At 39.8% G+C, this 22,605-nt stretch overlaps 1 protein-coding gene across 3 annotated transcripts in view; it reads left to right on the forward strand.

Moving 5' to 3' along the window:
- CDH20 (cadherin 20) overlaps positions 1-22,605 on the forward strand; it is a 207,156-nt gene that overhangs the window by 174,064 nt on the left and 10,487 nt on the right. For all 3 annotated transcript variants that reach the window (XM_027069095.2, XM_027069091.2, XM_027069092.2), the window contains exons 7-10: positions 8,185-8,438; positions 14,793-14,929; positions 17,628-17,749; positions 22,291-22,408. In XM_027069095.2, the coding sequence (XP_026924896.1) occupies positions 8,185-8,438; positions 14,793-14,929; positions 17,628-17,749; positions 22,291-22,408 (631 nt within the window). The remainder of the gene's footprint in view (positions 1-8,184; positions 8,439-14,792; positions 14,930-17,627; positions 17,750-22,290; positions 22,409-22,605) is intronic.

Consider the following 22,605-nt stretch of genomic DNA (forward strand, 5'->3'; position numbering starts at 1 on the left):
CAGAGCTGGGCAGGTTGACAACACACACCCCTGGGAGGTGCCCTACAAATGACTTCAGTGAGAACTATACACAGAGCCCTGCAGACAGGGAATGGGCATGGAAATGTTGTTCCAGGCAAAACCAGTGCCAAGGCCCAGAGATGGGCTCTGTCTAGTCTGTTTCAAAAGCAACAAAGGGGTTGATAAGGCTGAGTACAGGGGAAGACTAGTAGACGAAAAAAGTCAGACCTATACGGTCTGACTTATAGGATCCTATAAAGAGTATAGGATCCTATAAAGAGTATAGGAGCCTATAGGATCTTACAGGCTACTCTAAGTACTTCTTCCTCTGAGTAAAGCAAGGAACACCTGGAGGACTTCAAAACATGTATGACATAACTGGACTTTCATTATAAGAGAATTACTCTGTAGGCTGTGTGGAAAAAAGACCATAACAGGGAAGCAATAATCCAGGTAGGAGATGATGGTGGCTTGGCCTAGGGTAGTAGGAATGGAGGTGGTGAGATGCGGTCAGAATCTGGGTATAATCTGAAAGTAGAGCTAACAGGATTTCCTAACAGACTGAATGAGGATAAGAAAGAAAGAGAAGAACCAACTGAGCAACAAGAACAGAGCTGCCTCTAACTGAGATGGGAGAGTCTGCAGGTAGAGAAGGCGGCAGGCAGGTGGTGACAAATACTGGGATTAAGTGTGGACATCTCACCCAGATGGAGATGTGTCGTAGCTACTGGTTATAGGAATATGGAGTCTAGAGAAGAGTTCTGGGCTGGAAATATAAATTTGGGAGTCACAAGCATACCAATGCTGCTTAAAGCAAATCCAACAGAATGACATTCCAAGGGACTGGGCACATACGGAGAAGACAATGAAATGAGCCCTATAGCACCCCAGCATGAAGAGGTCAGAGAGAAGGGCAAGGATAAGCAAGGAGACTTAGAAGGAGAGATCAGGGAAACAGGAGGAAAATCGAGGGAGTGTGGTACCCTGGAAGGTATTAAAAACTGTTTCCAGGAGAAGGGAAAGACAAATGCTGTTGAAGATCATGTAAGAACATTGAAAGCCAACCACAGGGAGATCATCGATGACCTTGACAAAAGCAACAAAGTCGTAACTTAGAATGGAGCACAAGTTAATAATGTCTTTAACGACAACTTTACTACACGCTATTCCAGAGTTGAATTAACACTGATTTAGAAGGGAAAAGTTCACGTTTGTCCTGTATTTACATAAGCAATATACAAATACAGCAAAAGAACAGCATTCCACCAACCAGAAATCTTTATAAATCAGCACACGATGACCTCAAAACAGTAAAGTGCTGGTATTAACTTCAGAATAATCAAATAAACCTGGATGTAATTTAAATATTACAATTTTTTTATTTTATTCTCATCCTTTGAGTTAATAACACATTAGAATTATAAAAGACGACTAAAAATGGTAATACCAATTTGGTATATGACATAAGATTAAGAACACTCCCCTATGATGTGGTATGCCTCAAGTAAAGAGTTAATAATACACTGCCTACCATGACTGGTAACTGTACACAAGGTAAATGCTCAAAGATTTGGAGAATTATTGTTTCTTTAATGCAAAAATTTTCTTTAAAAAAATTAAACAATCAGAAAAAGAGCTTTTGGCATTCCCCATATATTTTAAATTTCATTTTGTATCTTAATATATATGATAATTCTAAATAATAATATATCAGTGTTTTTTAAATTATTAGAATATGGCTTAGACCTTATTATAGGCCATTTATTTAAAAAAATACTAACTATTACAATTTTGTATCTGAAGGGAACCCCACAATATTGTTTCTCCAGCTCCCTTATGTGGACAAAAGATTAAACCTTATAAGATAGACCACTATCTTTCATTGTCATTACTAAAACTATATCCATATTCAATCAAAATAGGCATCAGTTTTGCCAAGGTCATTTGGATTTCTCTTCTGAACTTAGGAGGTGATAGGAAATAGAATTAAAAAAGAGGTCAATAAGTTGGGTAGATGGACAAGTCAAATATAATAAATACTTTAGAGGCTATTGACTGCTCAGTCTGTACTTTTGGAACAACATTCACTCCAATGCCTGACCCACACCCATCTTCCTACTTTGTCATTAATAATGTCATATAAAAGTGAAACAGAAGTTCTGCTTTTGATTTATTTCCATAAGCCCTATTATTTGTCTAAAAAGCACATACTTTTTCAAAAAGAAAAATTAAGTTGAATTGATAGAATTGGGTCTTCATAACACCACACTGATTACTACCCAGTATCTTGGGTCTTTTTGGCTTTTAAGTAATCAATCAATTGATTTCCAGTCTCTTAACTCAAATGCTTGAAAGATAACTTGAAACACGTATTTTTCAGATTGCTCTTTATTCTAGACGAGCGTGCCGTTATGCCCTACTCCGGTCTTCAGCATGTCTTCTATCTGCCAGCACACAACAAGCAATTGTTTGGAGCCCATTTTCCTCTTAAGCAGGCCACAAAAAGCAAAACTTCCATATTTCATCAAATCTAAGGTGCTCATGAAATGTAAATCACATCATTGTTTTATAAAAGAAAAAAAAACTCTTGCACTTTAAAAAAGAAAAAAAAAACTCTTGCAATTCAAATGATACAATGCTTTCTTCTTCCTTATGGTTTTTTTTGGTAAAAAGCTCTTATTGACACAGATACATGTGCTTCACTAATATCAGAGTTACTCCCCGCTGTTGTTTCCAGGCCATTCTGCCCACACAACAATTTTTGTTTCATTGTCAAATCATAGTATAATCTTTCTGGAGACATTTTAGAAGGTAATAAAGTTCAACACATGTAGTCCCAACAATGTGCAGAACTCAGCTGAAATACATGCATGCTATCTCCTGCTGGGCCTAAAGCAACTGTAAGATGCCATCAATTGGAGAAACAACTCTATTTCCAAAATGTCAAAATATGAAAAGATGCACACCTTAAAATCACTGAAATATTGTAACATAAAATCTGTGTATATTATCACCCAACTGGTACTTGTCAATACTCGTCAATACTTGAACTGAAAAACTTTTTTGCACTATTCAATGTAACATTTTTTGCTGCCTTTCAGGTTTTAGGCCCTTGCTAGGCACTGGGGAATAAAAATCTAATTCTTAGCCTTTGCCCTTGAGTTTGGTGAAAAGAACCAACACGGTCACATTTGTAAAACAAAGAAAGAAGAACCGTAATAAAAGAACCACAAAACATGACAAAGTACTATAGGAACAGAGGAAGGAATAATTAATTCTGCTGAAGGAAAGTACATTACTATTTTGTGCCCAATTTTTGTGGTTCAATTTTCAAGAATATAATGGCTCTTCTTATGTGCTCTAAGTCTAGGAAATTTCTTGAATTTGGAACTTGGGTTCTAAGATTATTCTTCTTTGATTTACTATTATGACTATGGAAATAAACAATTCTTTGATGTTAAAAAATAAGTACAAAAACTTTTCAAGACAAAAGTCAAACTCCTATATCAATTGTGAGCAACTTAAAGCTTAGGGTATTTCGGGCAATGCTTTCTTTCAATTTTAAATCATAAAATTATTTAAGTGAGGAGACAATCTTAATGTAATCATCACTGGGTAATTTATTTCCAAAAAAATTTTAGCAATAACTAAAAACTCACTTTAGTCCTTTCAACAGATAGTATTGGAACAACTGGATATCCACATGCAAGAGAAACCACTTTACTACCTCACAAAAACAAATTCAAAATGGATCATATACTTACCTAAACGTAATAAACTAAAACTATAAAATTTCTAAAAGGAAACATGGAAGAAAATCTTTCTGACCCTTATTAGGCAAAGATTTCTTAGATATGACACCAAAATCCCAATAAGAAAGTGATAAACAAGACTTTATTAAAATTAAGAGTTTCTTTTCTTCAGGGCACCTGGGTGGCTCAGTCAGTTAAGTGTCCAACTCATGATTTCGGCTCAGGTCTTGATCTCATGGTCATGAGATTGAGCCCCACATCGAGCTCTGTGCTGGTCATGGAGCCTGTTTAAAATTCTCTTTTTCTCTCACTCAGCCCCTCCTCCACAAGCACCCATACATGGTCTCTCTTTCTCTCTTAAAAAAAAAAAAAAAAGTTTCTTCTCTTCAAAAGCACTGTTACAACTAATCACAGGTTGGGAATAAATATTTGCCAACACATGTCAGATAAAGGACTTGAATAGAGAATATATAAAGAACTCTTCAAGAAGATTTAAAAAACTGCTAAACATTAGGCATTAGGGAAATAGAAATCAAAACCACAATGAGATACTTCATATCCACTAGGATGGCTAAAATCAGAAAAACTGATAAAATCAAGTAATGACAAGGATGTTGAGCAGCTAGAACTTTCATGCATTCCTGGAGGGAATTCAAAATGATACAGTCACTTTAAAAACTGGTGTGGAGGGGCACCTGGGTTGCTCAGTCGGTTGAGCGTCTGACTTCAGCTCAGGTCATGATCCCACAGTTCATGGGTTCGAGCCCTGCATCAGGCTCTATGCTGACCGTTTGCTCAGAGCCTGGAGCCTGCTTCAGATTCTGTGTCTCCTTCCCTCTCTGCCCCTCCCTGCTCACACTGTGTCTCTCACTCTATTTCTCAAAAATAAATAAATGTAAAAAAAAAAAAAAACTTAAAAACTGGTGTGGAGGGGTGCCAGGGTGGCTCAGTCAGTTAAGTATCCGACTTCAGCTCAGGTCATGATCTCACCATTTGTGGGTTCAAGCCCCACATCAGGCTTGCTGTGGTCAGTGCAAAGCCACCTGGGCGCTGCGGATCCTCTGTCTCCCTCTCTCTCTGCCACTCCCCCACTCACACTCTCTCTCACAAAGACTAAAAAAAAACAAAACCAAAAAAAAAAAACTTACAAAAATATATAAATAAAAATTGGTCTGGAAGTTTCTTATAAAGTTAAAAATACATTTAACCATATAATCCTACAATCCAACTCCTAGGTTTTTACCCAAATTAAATAAAAATCCATGTTCACACAAAAACCTGTATGCAAATGTTCATGGCAGCTTTATTCATAACCATCAGAAACTGGAAACAACCCAAATGTACCTCGAGTAGAGAAGAGATAAATAAACTGCTGCACCCATATCCATACAGTAAATAGTAATAAAAAGGGACAGACTATTCATTCACAAAATAACATGGATGAATTTCAAACGCATCATGCCTAGTGAAAGAACAGATTCAAAAAAGTATTTCCTGAACAGCTCCATTTATACATTTTTTTTAATTTTGATGTTTTTTTTAATTTTTATTTTTGAGAGAGAGTGAGAGACAGAGAGAAAGAGAGACAGATGGTGAGTGGGGGAGGGGCAGAGAGAGAGGGAGACACAATCTGAAGCAGGCTCCAGGCTCTGAGCTGACAGCACAGAGCCCAACCCGGGGATTGAACTCGTAAACCACAAGGTCAGGACATGAGCCAAAGTTGGATGCTCAACCACCCAGGTGCCCCTACTACGTTCTTATAATAGAGACAGAACATAGATCAGTGGTTGCCAGTAGGAGGGACTGACCACAAAGGAGCCACTGGACAAGGAGCAATGGTGGAGTAATGACAGTGATGGAACTGTTCCATATCTTATCACAGTGGAAACATAACTATGTGTTAAAACTTACAAAACTTTATACTAAAAAAAGACGGATTTGAATGTATATAAATTAGACCTTAATTAAAAAGAAAATACAAAATGGGGTGCCTGAGTGGCTCAGTCAACTGAGCATCCAACTTCAGCTCAGGTCATGATCTCACAGTTTGTGAGCTCGAGCCCTGCATTGGGCTCTGTGCAGCCAGCTTGGAGCCTGGAGCCTGTTTTGGATTCTCTTGTCTCCCTCTCTGCCCTTCTCCCGCTCACGCTGTCTCTCTGTCAAAAATAAACATTAAAAAAATAATAATACAAATTTATACCAAATTACAAAATGACTTAAAATTACGGAAAACAAACTTTACCTAGCTCAAACCTACCATAAACAACAGTGCCTACTTTGGGTTGCCAATAAGCAAGAATTCTAAGAGAACATAATGTAATCTAACAGGAATAGATGAATATCTAAATTTTGAGAGTAAGTATAAATAAAATGAATTCGTAGGGCACTTGGGTGGCCCAGTGAGTTAAGCATCTGGCTTAGGTCATGATCACACACTTCCTTGTATTCAAGCCCCTCGTTGGGCTCTGCACTGACAGTGCACAGCCTGCTTGGGGTTTTTGGTCTCTCTCTCTGCCCCTGCCCCAGTCACGCTGTCCCTGTACCTCTCAAGATAAATCAATAAACTTTAAATACACAGATAAATAATTGGTAAAACTATTCCTTCAAGTAATACTACTCCTTCCTATCATATAATCTGAGTGGTAGATTTCCCTGTTAATAAAACTTTGCCTTCTTTGAAACCATTTTATTTATTTACTTATTCACTAAGTTATCTCTAAACCCAACATGGGGCTCAAACTCAAAACCCCAAGATTAAGAGTTGCATGCTCTACTGACTGAGCCAGCCAGGCACCCCTGAAGCCTTGCCTTTTGACTAAGAACTAAGGAGACAGGCAAGCTGGTGGAAATGGTGCCTGGGTTTAAATGGGAATGGCTGACAGCAGGACACAAGGAATACAATGTAGGTTGTAAGTAAATGCAAAACAAGTAGTAAGGGAACAACAACAAAACAATGTTTTGTTAGAATTTGAAAATACCCAATTTAATTAAAGCCACTTCTGCTGTTTCTCAAAAGCTAAGCACTTAATTAAATGGACACATGCCTCTTTCTAACATCAAATGTGCTGACATGCAGCATATTTTATGAAAAAAAGTGCCAGTGAATATTTAGTTAGAAAAATTTAAGTCACTGCCAAGTGGACAGGTGACTTTTAAGCTCTAGTTACTGCTTCGCTACCCACTGTAATTATTTTAAAGGTTGGACTTGCCATGATTTTTTTTATTATTATTGGTGATGTTTTGAGGTAATTGTTGCTCAAAACATTTTGATATTTTTTTTGTAAAAATAAATGGGTCATTCTTTTTTTTAACGTAAAAATAAATGGATCGTTCTTAAGGGATACCATTCAAGTTCACTTTCTACCCTAAAATGTTGTATCTTTTTTGACAGAATATATTCTTATGGTATGAATAGATTTAAAAAAAAGGAACCATCAAAAAAATTATATGTATGACATGGAATGTTACCAGACGAAGTTCAAGTTTTGTGGATGGCCTCTGAATGAGGAATTTAAAAATCTAGACCAGCAGGGCACCTGGGTGGCTCAGTGTGTTAAGTATCCAACTTTATCTCAGGTCATGATCTCACGGTTCATGAGTTCGAGCCTCGCATCAGGCTCTGTGCTGACAGCTCAAAGCCTGGAACCTGCTTCGGATTATGTGTCTCCCTCACCCTCTCTGCCCCACCCCACTTGTGCTCTGTCTCTCTCTCTCGAAAATAAATAAACATTCAAAAAAAATCTAGACCAGCATTTCTACTCTGACACTACGTAACCATGTCTGCTTAGCCCAGTATTCTGAGCTTCCTGTGTCTCAGTCTCTCCAACTGTAAAATGAGGCCACGGATTAGGTTCTTAAAAGAGATTTTTACAGGAGAACAGCTATGGTAAACTTAATACACAAACACTGATCTAACGCAGTGCTCTGAGAACCCTTGTAAGGTGCTTATGGTAGTTCCTTGGGAGTAAAATTGCCTCTGTACTTAAGAATTTTTTTAAGAAGACAATGGAAAAGACTTAGGCCTCAGTTATATGTATATTCTGAAACTGGCCTCAAAATCTCTCTTAATTATCACATCTTTTCAGACAAAGGAGTATCTCTAAAGATAAGGTAACTAGGCTGATTAAAGAGGAGGCACATTAAAGTTGAGCCTGCCCAGAGTACAGTAGATGTCCTGATCAGGACACTGGCTGCCTTCATTCTCTGAGGTGTCTAGCATCTTCCTTACCTTCTTTACCCGATTTGTGGAAAAGGACCTTAAGAACAAGAAATACAGAACAAAGGAAAAATTCCCTTGTTTTTCCCTTTGCCTCTTTCCCACCATTTTAATGAAGATGGAAACCCACCCCTAGCCGTCAATCTTGGCCATCCTTTAGAACCTTGACATACATGCTCACGGCTAATCAATTTTCCTGTTACTGTTACTTTTCAGCCCCTGAGTTTTGAAAGCAAGAAAAGTTACACCTTGAAAGTGGAAGGAGCCAATCCTCACCTAGAGATGCGTTTTCTGAACCTAGGCCCATTTCAGGACACAACAACAGTGCACATCAGTGTGGAAGATGTGGATGAGCCCCCCATATTTGAACCTGGCTTTTATTTTGTGGAGGTTCCTGAGGATGTGGCAATTGGAACAACCATACAGATCATTTCTGCCAAGGACCCAGATGTGACCAACAACTCAATCAGGTTTTTCCACAGATTTCACCTTTCCTACATTTTCTAGCACTTTTTCCCTTTGCTTCTTCTGAAGACTCTCCTTAGTTCTTCCTGTTTAAATAACACGGCCTTTTCACGTTATTTAGAAGTATTATGTTGGCAACTCACTGTCAACTGGTTTAGCAAAAAGCACACGTGTGCACACACACACACACCTTAGTTTTCAATCATGGCCCCAGTGACATTTTGAGATGGATTCTTTGTTGTCATGGCCTGTTCTGTGTATGGTACAATGTTTAGCAACATCTCTGGCCTCTACCCACTAAATGCCAGTAGCACCCCTGAGTTGCAACAACCTAAAATGCCCCCACGTTTACCAATGTCCCAGGAGGAAGGGGTGGGGAGGTCAAAAGCATCCTCAGTGAGAACTACCAAATCACATAAAGCACAGACAGACACAGAGATTACCAAAACATTAAAAAAAAAAAAAAAAAACCTGTCAAATCTTAGGGCACCTGAGTGGCTCAGTTGGTGAAGATCTGACTTCAGCTCAGGTCATAATCCCACAGCTCGTGAGTTTGAGCCCCACATCAGGCTCTATGCAGACAACTCAGAGCCTAGGGCCTGTTTCAGATTCTGTGTCTCGCTCTCTCTTTGCCCTCCCTGCTCATTCTCTCTCTCTCTCTTTCTCTCTCTCTCTCTCTCTCTCTCAAAAATAAACATTAAAAAACAGTTCTTTAATTGTCAAATCTTAGTGAGGAATACAAAAGTGATCATCGCACACTCTTTCAATTTTTAGGAACATTTTTCTACTTTAAAAAGATTAGAAAAAAAGTATACTATATATATTTCCACACACTATAGAAAAAACATAGAAACTACTCCTGTCCAAGGCTTCAATCCCATGTAGAATGGCCAGACAGGGCTTTCTATTTCAAGCCTTCCGATCAGTCTCTCCAAAGTGTGTTCTGAACTTAAAGATTCCAATCAAGATGCTTCCCCATCAAGGGGCAGAGGAGAATGGCTCCTATAGCCATGGCCATTTCCTCCCATCAATTCTGGAACCAAAGTGCAAACAGCTGGTGGACAGGTTGACACCTCAACCTTCCAGAGCAACTGCCAAGCCTCTGAAGCTCAACACAAAAGATCAGGATTCCAAGGCTGTTTGAGGCCATCTGTCACATTCATTGTGGAAGCCACATGGTAAAACGGATCTGGGGCTTTGGTGCATGCAGACAACACATTTTAAATGCACCCAATTTATCAAATGCCTTTTCTATCATGGGTACTTCCTTCACCTAGTGCTATTTTGTATTTAAAATGTGCTTTTTCAGTTCAACGAGGACAGTTCTCTCCTGAGAATAACTATAGTGGGGGAAATCTGCTTCGTCTAACCAATTAGTAAACATTTCACATTTTCAGGCATTACAGAAATGGCTAAAATGATTTTGCTTGAATTCTGATCTCTGATTGTTAGAAGCCAACTAATCTTTCTAGTATAAATTATACCAACTTTATAGAAGTGATATTCCAACCTTAAACTTTTTAAATGTATGATAGGAAGGAAAAAGTTAGTGAAACTATATTATCCCCAACAGAAATGATACATAATAACCATAACATAAATGAAACAAATTCTGTAAATTCATATTTTCAGAAGGCAAGAAAACACACATACATATATATTATATCTATCATATATTAGAGATAAAATAGTATATCATAGATATAATATATGTATCTTCTAATCAATTAGTTAACCTACTCATGTTAGGGAAGATACTGTGAGGAAAGCTTCAGAGAATAAAACTTTACGGGGGGGGAAGAGAGAAGTAAAACAAACACAAGCTTGAAAATATCAGAGCCCATTTCTAAAATAGTCAATCAGAAGACCCAGTGGATACTTCTGCATCTTCTTTTTGGATTCTAACTCTGGACTTCCACATGGTTAGCACTGGAAATATGACTGTTAGACAAGTCACACTGCTAAATGACAAGCAAAAGGGACTGAATGGAGTCAGAAAACACACACCCTAGAGTGTATGTGCAGTATTCAAGACTGAAGTCATGATCTTAAGACATATGTAGAATGAAAGCAAGATACCAACAGGGCTACATCCACTACTGCCATGGAGCAGTGAGGCATACACAATTAAGAAACACTGTCTGGCTAACAGAAAATGCTGCTTCAGATGACTGGCCTTTGAAAACCATCAGTAGGGGTGCCTGTGTGGCTCAGTCGGTTAAGCATCCGACTTCGGCTCAGGTCATGATCTCGCGGTTTGTGGGTTCAAGCCCCGCGTCAGGCTCTGTGCTAACAGCTCAGAGCCTGGAGCCTGTTTCAAATTCTGTGTCTCCTTCGCTCTCTGCCCCTCCTCTGCTCATGCTCTGTCTCTCTCTGTCTCTCAATAATAAATAAACGTTAAAAAAAAAAAAAAGAAAAGAAAAAGAAAAAGAAAACCATCAGTGGGTCAGCATCAGGAAGGTAGATAATGGAGAGGCTTTCTATTCCAATAGATCCCAGTCAGGAGGAATCCCCAAGTGAATGAATAGGCCAGAGGCAGAGAGCAGGGTCCCCTGGGCGTATTCTGGGGCAGCACTGTAGGTCCTGAGAGAGAAACTGGCAAGAACAGCCTGACGGCCACAGGCCTGGAGACAACAGATAAGCATTCAGGCAGAGGGGGCAAGGGATTCCACTTATCAGAACTGGGGGTAATTCTCCCTCTGCATTTTGAGTGCAAAGGAGAATTCATATTGCTAGCTTTAGGGTCCCTGACTCTTTGTACAGCCTCACAGCAGTAAAGAATGGTCCCTAAACCCAAGTAGAACATCAGGGGTCCTGGATTCTCAGAAGGAAAAACACTTAAAATCAAATCTCTGGAGATAATTTAATAAACCCACTTGGAAATTACTGTCCTGTTATCTTTCCCCAAATTGTTCATTTTATCCTTATTTTTTCCTATAGAAGTTATTTTCTTTTAAAATAATTTGCATGTTATATGCACCTTGGCTAATTCATCTTCTACATTTTTATTAAAATTAATGAGATTTATATTCCTAAAAAGAAAACACATATTAAATTGCCCTAAAATCAATATATCACCTGAAGTTAAAATGTTATAGATAAAAGGCCATTTAATTTTTTAAAAAGATTGTTAGGACTTTCATAATCTCCTTTCTAGAAAGTCTATGGCACGTTCAGGCATATAAACTGGTCGTGATTTACTAGTAAATCCCAAAACTAAATCTCAATATTTAGTTACGTATACATGAAAAATATAATGTTTAGTATCTCCTAAACAATTTAGGATCTCCTAAATTTTTTAATAAATGCTACAGGCACTTCTGGCAAACAGGAAACTGAACCATTTGGCAACTGAAATAGACTTCTGCTGGTATGGAAACAGCCTGCCCTCCTGTCCTCTCCTACGGTGGGGGCGGGGGGGAGGGGGGGGGCGCGGGCTCTGTGTGTGTGTGTGTGTGTGTGTGTGTGTGTGTGTGTGGATTTAGCAAGCCTGCCCATTGACGCCCTACCTTCAAATCGCTCCCAAATTCCGAGTGTGCCCTCAGCCAAGCCATTAAGCAGGGAGCCCAACAAACACTAGTTATTGTTCACTGAAGGCTGTTTTGTCTGTGTATATTATGCCTATTCTGCCCATAATAGGTGAGAATATTATGGTTAGAGAAAGGAAAACCACCTACATAATTCACTAGTGTGTCCCAATGTCCCCATTTTCCATCTGTACCTACACCTTTAATTTGTTCTCCTGCCTCCTGAAAACTGGCCCGGCGTCCCATCCAGAGCAGGGAATGCTACTGCTGCCGCAATTCAGTAGCTTCTGCTTTGGGAAATCGGAGGGGGGTTCCACCTGCTGAGGGAGGCTTCTCTGAGGCGAGCTTGCGGTGTTTCTGCTCAGTGTGTCACCAGGCAGTAGTACCGTCAGGGTTCGGTCAGTTACTTCTATCGCTCCATCTCCTACACTGTCTGTGCCATTTGCTGTGGCGCTGTAGGTCTGAGTGTAGAAAGCTGGCGCATCCTAGAGGCCGGGGGCTGTCTCGGCACTGTGCCTACCGCTTGGAGAGCCGCCACCAGGGTTATGGCTCTGTGGGCTGAATGGCTGACTGAAGAAAAGACTGTCATGAGCCAACCAGTACTTTTTTCCAAAGACAAATTCAACTCTTAAAATAGTGAACTTTAAAACTACATCACTAATTACACCTAGAAAAGAAACGCTCCAAATTAATTTTAAGTGAAATTTTTAGGCATTGTTGTTCTTTATTAAGAAGCCAATAGTTTGCTATCATGGCTTAATCTATCTTCAAGAAGAGAGAAGGCCGTGTTCCCTTGAAGAATTTCCCTACGTTCCATGTGCACTAAGGCGGAATGGTGTGGTGGTTAGCAGGAACCGGAAACCAAACTGCCCAGGCTTGATTTCAATCTTGAGCAAGTGACTTAACCAATCCAAGCCTCAGTTTCCCTACCTATCAAATCAAGACACTGTACCTACCTCTTAGGGATACTGTAAGTATTAAATGAGCCAATATATGTAAGGTGTATAAAGCAGTGCCTGGCTACAGTAAGTGTTCATTAAATAGGGTCAGAAGCAGAGAAAGGCATCAATGTACTTCCTTAAATTTCCCAACTCTTGGAGAATTATAACTGAAAGGATTCCAACTTCTCCAGCCCTTAGTGGTCACCTTTCCCTTTAATTCATAATCTCTGAACAGCCATTCTGAATTCCTACAGAAAAAAAATACGTCTTTGGAAGAAAACATTTTACCAAATAATGCATATACATGACATAATACATACATACATGTGTACGTGTGTGTGCATATATACATATCTACACCCTTGTACATATTTGAAACAGTTTTACCATCAATATTTACCCTCATACCAGTCTGGCATGCATATGTTCTATTTCATTTTCTTTCAACGCTAGTCTGAAAAACAATGCACTAGAGAAACTTATCACTCCCATCAAAATGGCAGTTCCCCAGTTTCCACAACTTTAAGATATACACTGTAATCGCTGAGAACTCTAAATAGAATTCTGGACCCAATATATTACAGTAGTTTTATATGTACATATATAAACATATATGTGCTACCTTTGCAAATTATTAGCTGTTTAACTGTATGAAAGTGACTTAACTTCTCTTAGTTTTCTTTTCTGCTAATTGAGAGAATACCCACCTCCTAGAGATTTTATAAGAATTTTAAAAGAAGCTATAAAATATCTGGTATTCCATAAATGGCAGCTATTATAATTACTCACCATTACCAAGGACTACACAGATTCTCAAGAATGGTTCTCAATCATGGCGACATATTATGGAGGGTTTTAAACGTACAGATGTCTGAATCTCCCTCCACACTAACTGAATCTCCCAAAATGGAGACCACATGAAAGAACACAAAGGGTCAGACTGCCAAATCAGGTTCAACAGGAATTATGGAGTACCCAGGTAAATAATAATTCAAAGGATACAGACAACAGCAAACTATGAGGCAAGCATTCTGTCCTTAGAGAGGTCTGAAACCGTCAGGTAAATATCCTTCTTTTCCTGTGTAAGGATGAATTTTGGTCCACACTCAACATGAAAGATAAAAGCAATGAAGTGCACTGCCTGAACAAGAATGGAGCCATTTGGGTTATGGAACATCTGCTTTGTATATACCATTAATTATATAACTCACATGATATCTTCTAACAAGTTATGCCCCATAAATTCATAAATTCCAAGTTTATTTACATGATGCAACCTAGTCAAACCTCGTTCGCCCTACTAAAAATACTGCATGAATAAGGGCTCTCTAGCTATTAAATACTATTACTGTGTATGTCAGCAGATCAGTCATTAGCATGTTTACAAAGGACCTAATGCAAAATCCTTCCTTCTCGATAGGTGATACTAATTATAGGGACTGGAAACACTAACTATAACTTTTCCAGTCCCAATCTAGCATTTCAAAAACTTAAATAAATAAAATTCATTTTGAACAAAGACATGCAGAGATTGATACTCAGAATGTCCCAAAAGCCTTAGGGCAGTATTAAGATTTAAAAAGCTGAAATGGATCTTTAATTGGCTTAAAACTGCCCTAAGCCTTGGTACCCTGTTTTATTTCAACTTATGAATGAGAAAATTCAAGCAGTAATACTCTGTTGTTGGTTTTTTATGGGTTTTTTTTTGGGGGGGGGGTGTTGGTGGGGGATTGTATCTGGACATGATAAAAACAGCAAATGCAGTCTTCCAAGGGTCCATAACTCAGAACTCGTTGCACCATGTTTCACATAGTATGCACTCAGTTCTCTCATCAAATATGCTGTAGTATATTTATCCAAATAAAGCAACGTATTTGATCTGTTTTTGCAGATATTCCATTGACAGAAGCAGTGACCCTGGAAGATTCTTCTATGTTGACATTACAACAGGTGCCCTAATGACTGCAAGACCCCTTGATCGGGAGGAGTTTTCTTGGCATAATATCACTGTCCTTGCTATGGAAATGAGTAAGTAACACAATAAACTGATCTCCATAATGTGACAAAATATAAGCATTGTAGAATGTAGACATTTCTAGAGCTTGTTGGAACGAGCATTACATTCTTTATGGGAAGAGACGGAAATTATGGTTTATACAAGTAAGTGAATGCATTTAGTTCAAATACTTACTGAGTATCTCCGATATACCTAGTCCTGTGCTAGAGATTAAAAACTAAATAAATAAAAAATAAAAAATAAAAAGCAAGACACTACACAAAAGCAATACCAAAAATAGCATCCTTAAATCAAGGAGCTAGACTTCTATATGAAGAAAGGGACAATTCCTGAGAAACCTAAAAGGCTTTGAATCCTTAATAAGACTGGAATGCACACAAATAGTATGGTCGGGGGCAAGAATTCCTGTCCCCTTCAAGGGTCCTTACAGCTGGACTAAGAATCAAATTGACATGAGACAGATTAACAAGACAAAATCTAATTTAACAGGTGTATATACAGGGAATCCACACAGACATAAAAATTCCAAAGACAGGCACAATGAACTATACCTGTCATTCTGAACTACGGAGAAGGGGGTAGGAGTTTGGAATTTCAAAGGAAAGGAATGCACTTTACAGGACTATAAGAAGAGCAAATGTTTAGTAATCAGAGGCTAGCCCGACCATACAGATGGGTCACTCAAATAAAATCTGTTGATAACCCTTATTCTGGGAAAAGTTCCCAATTTAGATTCTTCTCTGTGGGTTAAGGGAGGGACAAAAGTCTGTTTTGAACCCACAGGGCTTCAAGTCCTTCAGCTCAAAATAATCCACATGCAAGAGTGGCACATGGGTGGGGGGGAAGGGGGTTGCTGTCCTTAAGTATAAAATATTATCACTGGATGAAAGGCAGCATTTATAACATATCACCCTTACTATGCACATACATACACACAAACATGGATACAAAGATTTGAGACATCTTGCACTAAAAGGCAGATTTATGGGGCGCCTGAGTGGCTCAGTCAGTTAGGCATCTGACTCTTGATCTTGGCTCAGGTCATGATCTCACAGTTCATGAGTTCGATTCCTGCATCAGGCTCTGCGCTGACAGCACGGAGCCCGCTTGGGATTCTCTCTCTCATGCTCTCTCTCCCCTTCCCCCACTCATGCTCGCTCACTCTCAAAAATAAACATTAAAGAAACTAATAAAAGGCAGATTTATGAACATAAGTGTAAAAATGGAAAACTACTAAAAACTAGATTAACATCTTGGTGATGGTAAAAGTTCAGGGAAATGCAGACCCTGAGGTACTGGCAGAATTATGTACAGCCATTCAGAGAGGCAAATGGGCAATTACGCTTTGAATTAAGATTATCAAAAATATTCAGTCTTTTTCCTCAAGAATTCTACTTATAATAACCCTCTTAAAGAAATAATCATAGATACCAACAAAAACCCATGCACCAAATGTCTACCGCAGTGTTATTTTAACATAGGGGGGAAGTGGGAAATACCTAGAAGTCTAATAATACGAGTCTAAGTAAACTGGTATAACCACACAGTAAAATGAGATTATCAGCAGATATTAATATACATGTCTTCAAAGCATATTTCAATGACACAGGATAATACTTCCCTAAAAGTTCTAAATTCAACTTTTTAATTTTGCTTAATTGCAGTCTATGCATGTGTGTGTATGTTTCCATACTTTCGGACACATATGTAACATTACATATATAATGGATACAGCCGGTGGTGGGGTTGTAGATCATATCTACCCTGATTTTTTTTTTGTATTTTCATGATTCCTTCTATAAACAAGTACCATGGTTATAATGGGAAAAAATTTAAGTATGTCAGCACTTTTGGTAAATAGGCAACAGAAATACTTAAGGGGAAAATATAGCAGAGCATAGGTATTTGGGGGAAAGAAAGGGAAAAAAAAAGAATAAAGCATTCTGAGATTTCATAAAACTATTTAGGAAGAATAATTTATGTGTCTTATAATTTCTATTTTGTCTTCCTGGGATGTGGCCAAAACAAAAAAGGACAGCAGGGACATTCCTGGGGCTGTGAAATTGTCCTTGTGTGCCATTGCCAAGCAAAAGACAGACCAAAAAGACACACTCTCCCCCGTGAGTGATTGTGAGTAACTTCTCCTGCCCCGGCTAAAGATACAGATTTGGTGTGTGTTTGATCCTGAAATATCTCATTAGTCCCTAAGCAGAAATAAATGTGCAGTGTTATCTGGACTCCCGCGAATAGCTTGAAACCTTCTGAAATATAATTCGATGATTATTCCATAGGAACTGATTACTCCACAGGAATCAAGCCAAGAATGCCACAGAGTATACATCCAATTAGAAATGGGCTGTTTTCAAGCCCAGAATACAGAACTCACCTGTCTTTAATTCCAGAACCTGAAGCGTGAGCCTCTTTTTAAGATGCGTTTTACGATACCGCCACCCCCTTGGAGTCAGACTCTTCTCCTCAAACTCCTGACGTCACACGCTCTCTGACACACCCCTCGTTTGCCCAGGCGCCTACGTTCTGACCGCACTCTTACTAGGCAGCACACACACCCTGCATTTATCTTGCCATCTTCACGTTCTTTACTCATTCCTTTAAAAAGACGGACTGACAAGGTGAAAACCTATTCCAGCAAAGAGCCACCTTCTTGGACTGCTGACCCCTCACCTTTGGTCTTCTTTGTGTTCTCTTTAGACAACCCTTCCCAGGTTGGAAGTGTTTCCGTCACAATCAAAGTCTTAGATGTGAATGACAATGCTCCAGAATTCCCCAGATTCTATGAAGCTTTTGTATGTGAAAATGCCAAAGCAGGGCAGGTAAGGCAGTCTGTGTGGTGTGTATGTTGGTTAACCTCCAACAAATAAAAAGAACCATTACTGGGGCGCCTGGGTGGCTCGGTCGGTTAAGCGTCTGACTTCGGCTCAGGTCATGATCTCACAGTCCGTGAGTTCGAGCCCCGCGTCGGGCTCTGTGCTGACTGCTCAGAGCCTGGAGCCTGTTTCAGATTCTGTGTCTCCCTCTCTCTCTGCCCCTCCCCTGTTCATGCTCTGTCTTTCTCTGTCTCAAAAATAAATAAATGTTAAAAAAAATTAAAAAAAAAAAAAAAGAACCATTACAGATAACCAAATGTGCCCTCAAAGAAATTGAGTCTCCAGAAACTAGCAGTTTACGAGAGTCCTCAACTTCTGTGCATCATGCCGCAACAGTTTGTTAGGAAAAGCATGTGGAGCCCCCAATGCATTTTATGACCTAAACAATGCTTTGATGGTAGCCTGATTCACAGGCTGGCCTGAACTTATCTACCCATCTTGTGACTCAACAGTATAGTACCGACTACAGGAATATGTGCTCTGCGTCCAGGGAGCGAGGGACCATGAAGACCAGAAGAGTCCTCTTTTCCTCAGTTGAGCACTAACAGCTGAAAATATCTGCAGTAGGGAAGGTTTATTTTTATATCTTTCCATCTCCCTTTCTTAACTTCTGACAACGGGCACCTTGTTGGGGGACTGCCTGCCCTATTCTCAGAATGCTTTGTTACCTAGAATACCTACACTCTCTCTCCTCCCTCAATTAAAACACCATTTTCTTAATGTTGTTCACGTCATGTAACTTTTGAAAGGAAAGGAATGTGAAGGAACAAGTTTCTACCAATTTGAGACAGCCATAGTTCTATAATCTGTAGAGACATATTTGTACCTTCTTTTAAAATATGCTTTTAAAGGTAAATGAATACTTTGGTTGATCAAATTCCAAGTGGTGTAACTGAGAAACATCCAGAACTCTGCTTGGAGTAGCCATGTAGTCATGCGTGCAATGGGCTACTGCCCACCCTGTGCCCACCCTTCTGTACCTCAGAGCACAGGCCATGTCCCTGCTTCCATAAGATGCTTTCTTGTCTACCTAGAACCCAACAGACCCCCTAATAGTCCTAATTTCTTCTTCCAAAGTATATTCTATGGTCCTGTGGGTTCTGGTGGTGAGGCAAATGGGTCAGTATAGTTTTAATATGAAACTTAGGAGTCTATGAAGCACACATCTACAAGGCAAGGACTCATGCTTTGGTACTTCAGGTCTTCTGGCTGAAATGCAGATTTTGCTTTCACTTCTACACCTGGAAAGTGGCACCTTGCTGCACAAACTGACGAGTGTGTACAACCAAAACTGCTATCGGTGTCCGTACTCACCAAAGATTGAGTCCACACGTCTCCACCATTCTCACTCAAAAGTGATTCACATTCTCCACAGGGAAAAAAAATGTCCTATAATGATTCTGACCTAAATCATCTCATCCACTGTTTCTTAAAACTCAGTGTAATGGTCTATAGCACTCCTAAAAAATTTTTTCAACAAGTCTAGGATAATTTTACTTCCACATATATTGAATTTCTAGGAAGACTTGAAACATTACACAGCTAATAAAAGTTACAATGCTGACTCTACAGTGTAACAAATGATCTGTGTTATTATAAGTAAAGAGAGAAAGTATCAAAACTACCTGTATATGCTCGCTCATTCGCAGTTATATAAAGTTATGACTACATGTGAACAAAGACTGGTGGAGGCAGGATACAAAAACAGCAAGTTACTGTGCTGTGGTAATTGAGTTTTGAGTGAGAAGGTCTGGACCTTGATTTTAATAATTTCTTTTATGTTATAATATAAAAATTTCATATATAGCCTATGAAGTATAATATATAAAATTGTATTGTATAAAATTTTACCATGACAAATGTATAATACACGACAAAGCTAATTACTAATCTCTATTATAAAGAACGTGACTAGCAGCACAGCAAATTAACCTCTTCTCCCCCCGGAAACGATGTACTGACTTTCTTAAAGGTCTTCAGAATACAAGTTGTATTCTGACAGCTCAATAGCACTTCAACTACCTCTCTTATTTTTGGAGCACACACGTATATCTCCCATTTCTACATTTCTAAATACATCTTTTAATGGCCTGTTAGTCCTTTGAAACCCAATTTATTTGTGACTTCAAGTTCAGGTCATGAGCCACAAGTCTGTCATAGTTATCATCTTTAGCCCAAGATACTGAAAGTCCTACCCCTTGATTTTGGCTCTGGGACATGTTTTGAAGATTTTTCAAAAGCACACAGCTCGGTAGGCATGTCTGGCGTATAAAGAACCAGGCCTTCTTGTGTTAGAGGCGTCGGGTAGTCGTCAGCTGTGTGTCCGCCGAGGCGGGATATGTGCTTTCCTCCTCGCAAGCAGCCAGGAAGGAGGCCCACAAAAAAATCAGACAACATGCCTGATGCTGGCTAAAGGCAGAATGAAACCAGCTAAGCAGAATATTGCATGGCAAGTGGGCCTGAGAAGGAAATCTGACCCGTCAGGATAGCGGAGGGCAGGAGAGCAGGCCACTATGTTCCCAATTGCTACAGGTAACCAAATTTGCCACCAAAGAAATTTAGCCTCCAGAAACTAACCCAGCAAGGCAGTGTCTTTGCTCACTCATTCTTTAAAAGCCCAATCATGGACCAGTCCTATACCTCAGGGCCCTCATCTCACCAATATATTTATGATTTCACAGGTCAGATATTCTGAAATGATTTACCCAACTATGTTTGCCAAGTTATATATAATCAACCATTTATAACATTCAGTAAGAGGTATGTTTTCTTAAAAAAAAGAGAGAGAGAGAGATTCTGTCTTTATGTGTTTGGCACTGTGGGAAAGATGGAAAATACAGGGTTTATCTCCGTAGGGATAGGGTGGTAGGGTGGCCCTCATATGTGAGAACTGACACTAGGCTATGCCATGGGGCAAGTTCATCTCTCAGTGCTCAATCAACCTCTCTCCTTTATGCAACTCCATTCCTTCAACCTTCAGGTTCAAAAGAGGCCAGCTGCCAGTTGGGTTTGCAGGAGGCGTATCCAAAAGTGGAGTTCTGGTATAAGATGTTTATTAAGGAATGCCCTTGGGACCAATGCCTGTAGAAGAGGACGACTTTGCAGGACTAGGCAAAATGAGAAGTCCAGCTGGGATGCAGACCCACTAACAAGGCTTGCATGACTTGAAAGAGCTCTAGAACTAGTTTGCCCAAGTTTAGACGGGATGGTCAGGCTTTTACACTACTACATCAGTCATTCGCCTTGGGCTTCCCTGGAAGGATGTGGTGAGTGTGGGTAGGTGACTCTCAGCAAATGAGACAATCCTCAAAGAGACTGACAAATCTGGGGCATCAAATCCTTCATTGAAGGGGGATCTGAACAACGCAGTGTCCACCAGAAGGCCCCCAGCTGGGAGCCTCCCTCTCTTGTTATTTAAACTTCGGTATACTGAGGGGTAGCATTACCTCCCTTAATTTACAGAGGAAGAAATATAGACTAATAAGCAATCCGACCTGGGCCCGCCAACTGACCCTTGATGCTCTGGTTTCTACCCTGGCAGAGAAGCATAAGCCATTTTAAACAGCTGGAAGGTCAAGTCTACAGGTTCAGGCCCAAGACGGGTGGGAGGTATCTGTGGCATTGGTTGGTAGAGGAAACACATAGGAAGGTGACCATCCATTCAACACTTTTTCTATATCCCTCCCAGTTGGCCTGCTGCTTTTTCAATCGCATATTCTGCACTGCTTTCTTAGTAGCTTTTTTACCATGGCCTTTATAACCCTCCTAGCAACCTACTACTTTGAAAAGCACTATGGAAAAGGCAAAGTTTAGGCCAAAGAGCTCAAAAGAAAGCCATCCCTTCTTTTGTTCTCCTCACCCCCAAACCCTGCTTCTGACGCCAGTCTGTTCCACATATCCCACCCGAGATCTTGGGCTCTCCACGTTTCCTAGCTCCCCTTCCAGCCAACCAAAAGCAACTGCCCTGTGACCCATCCCCTCCCAGCTGTGTTCCATTAACCTGACACAGTAGATGTTGTGTCTATTTCTCTTCTAGGTATTGGTCATTTTTCAATAGAGGCTTCTCAAAGATAGCAATTTGACCCCGAAATATTAACCCAAATGGTGAGGTTAAGTAGGTGAAGTAGAAGAATGGAAAACAGAAACAAGCAGGGCCTTGTGGCATCCCATGGTGTTCTTATCCAGTCTTCTCTTTAGACTGCTTAAAAACACTGGTGTTGGTGTCAGAATTTGTTATGCTGACGCCTAACCCCTGAAGTATTCAGGTAACATTCACCATGTGCCAAATATGTACTCAGGCCCAATAATAAAGACCAAAATTCAATCTTGAGTGGTGTGATGCCATGGAGAGTTTCCAGGTAAGTTTCAGGATGCCTTTCTCATTAGGTAAAACAATCCACTATCGGATTTTAGGGCTTGGGATCTCACGGGGTCCTGACGATTTTTCTTCTGACTCTGACTCACATGATTCCATGTCACCCCCTCAGCTGATCCAGACAGTGAGTGCCGTGGACCTAGACGACCCACACAGTGGTCAGCACTTCTACTACAGCTTGGCTCCCGAGGCTGCTAACAACCCCAACTTCACCATTCGGGACAACCAAGGTAACCAGGTGGATAGGTGGCCACCAATGCTCTTCTAGCTTGGGCTGGAGACTTCTGTTTACTCTACCATGCAAACAGTGTCACGCCAAAGGTCACCTGCTCTTTAGCAGCAGCAAAGACATTAATGCTCATTTGCAGTGTCTTTTAAAGTTTTGTTTCAAAACATCAAAGAAAAAAAGAATGTCCTCTGCTGATTC

The sequence above is a fragment of the Acinonyx jubatus genome, chromosome D3 (genome assembly GCF_027475565.1).
Source record: "Acinonyx jubatus isolate Ajub_Pintada_27869175 chromosome D3, VMU_Ajub_asm_v1.0, whole genome shotgun sequence".
NCBI lineage: Eukaryota > Metazoa > Chordata > Mammalia > Carnivora > Felidae > Acinonyx > Acinonyx jubatus.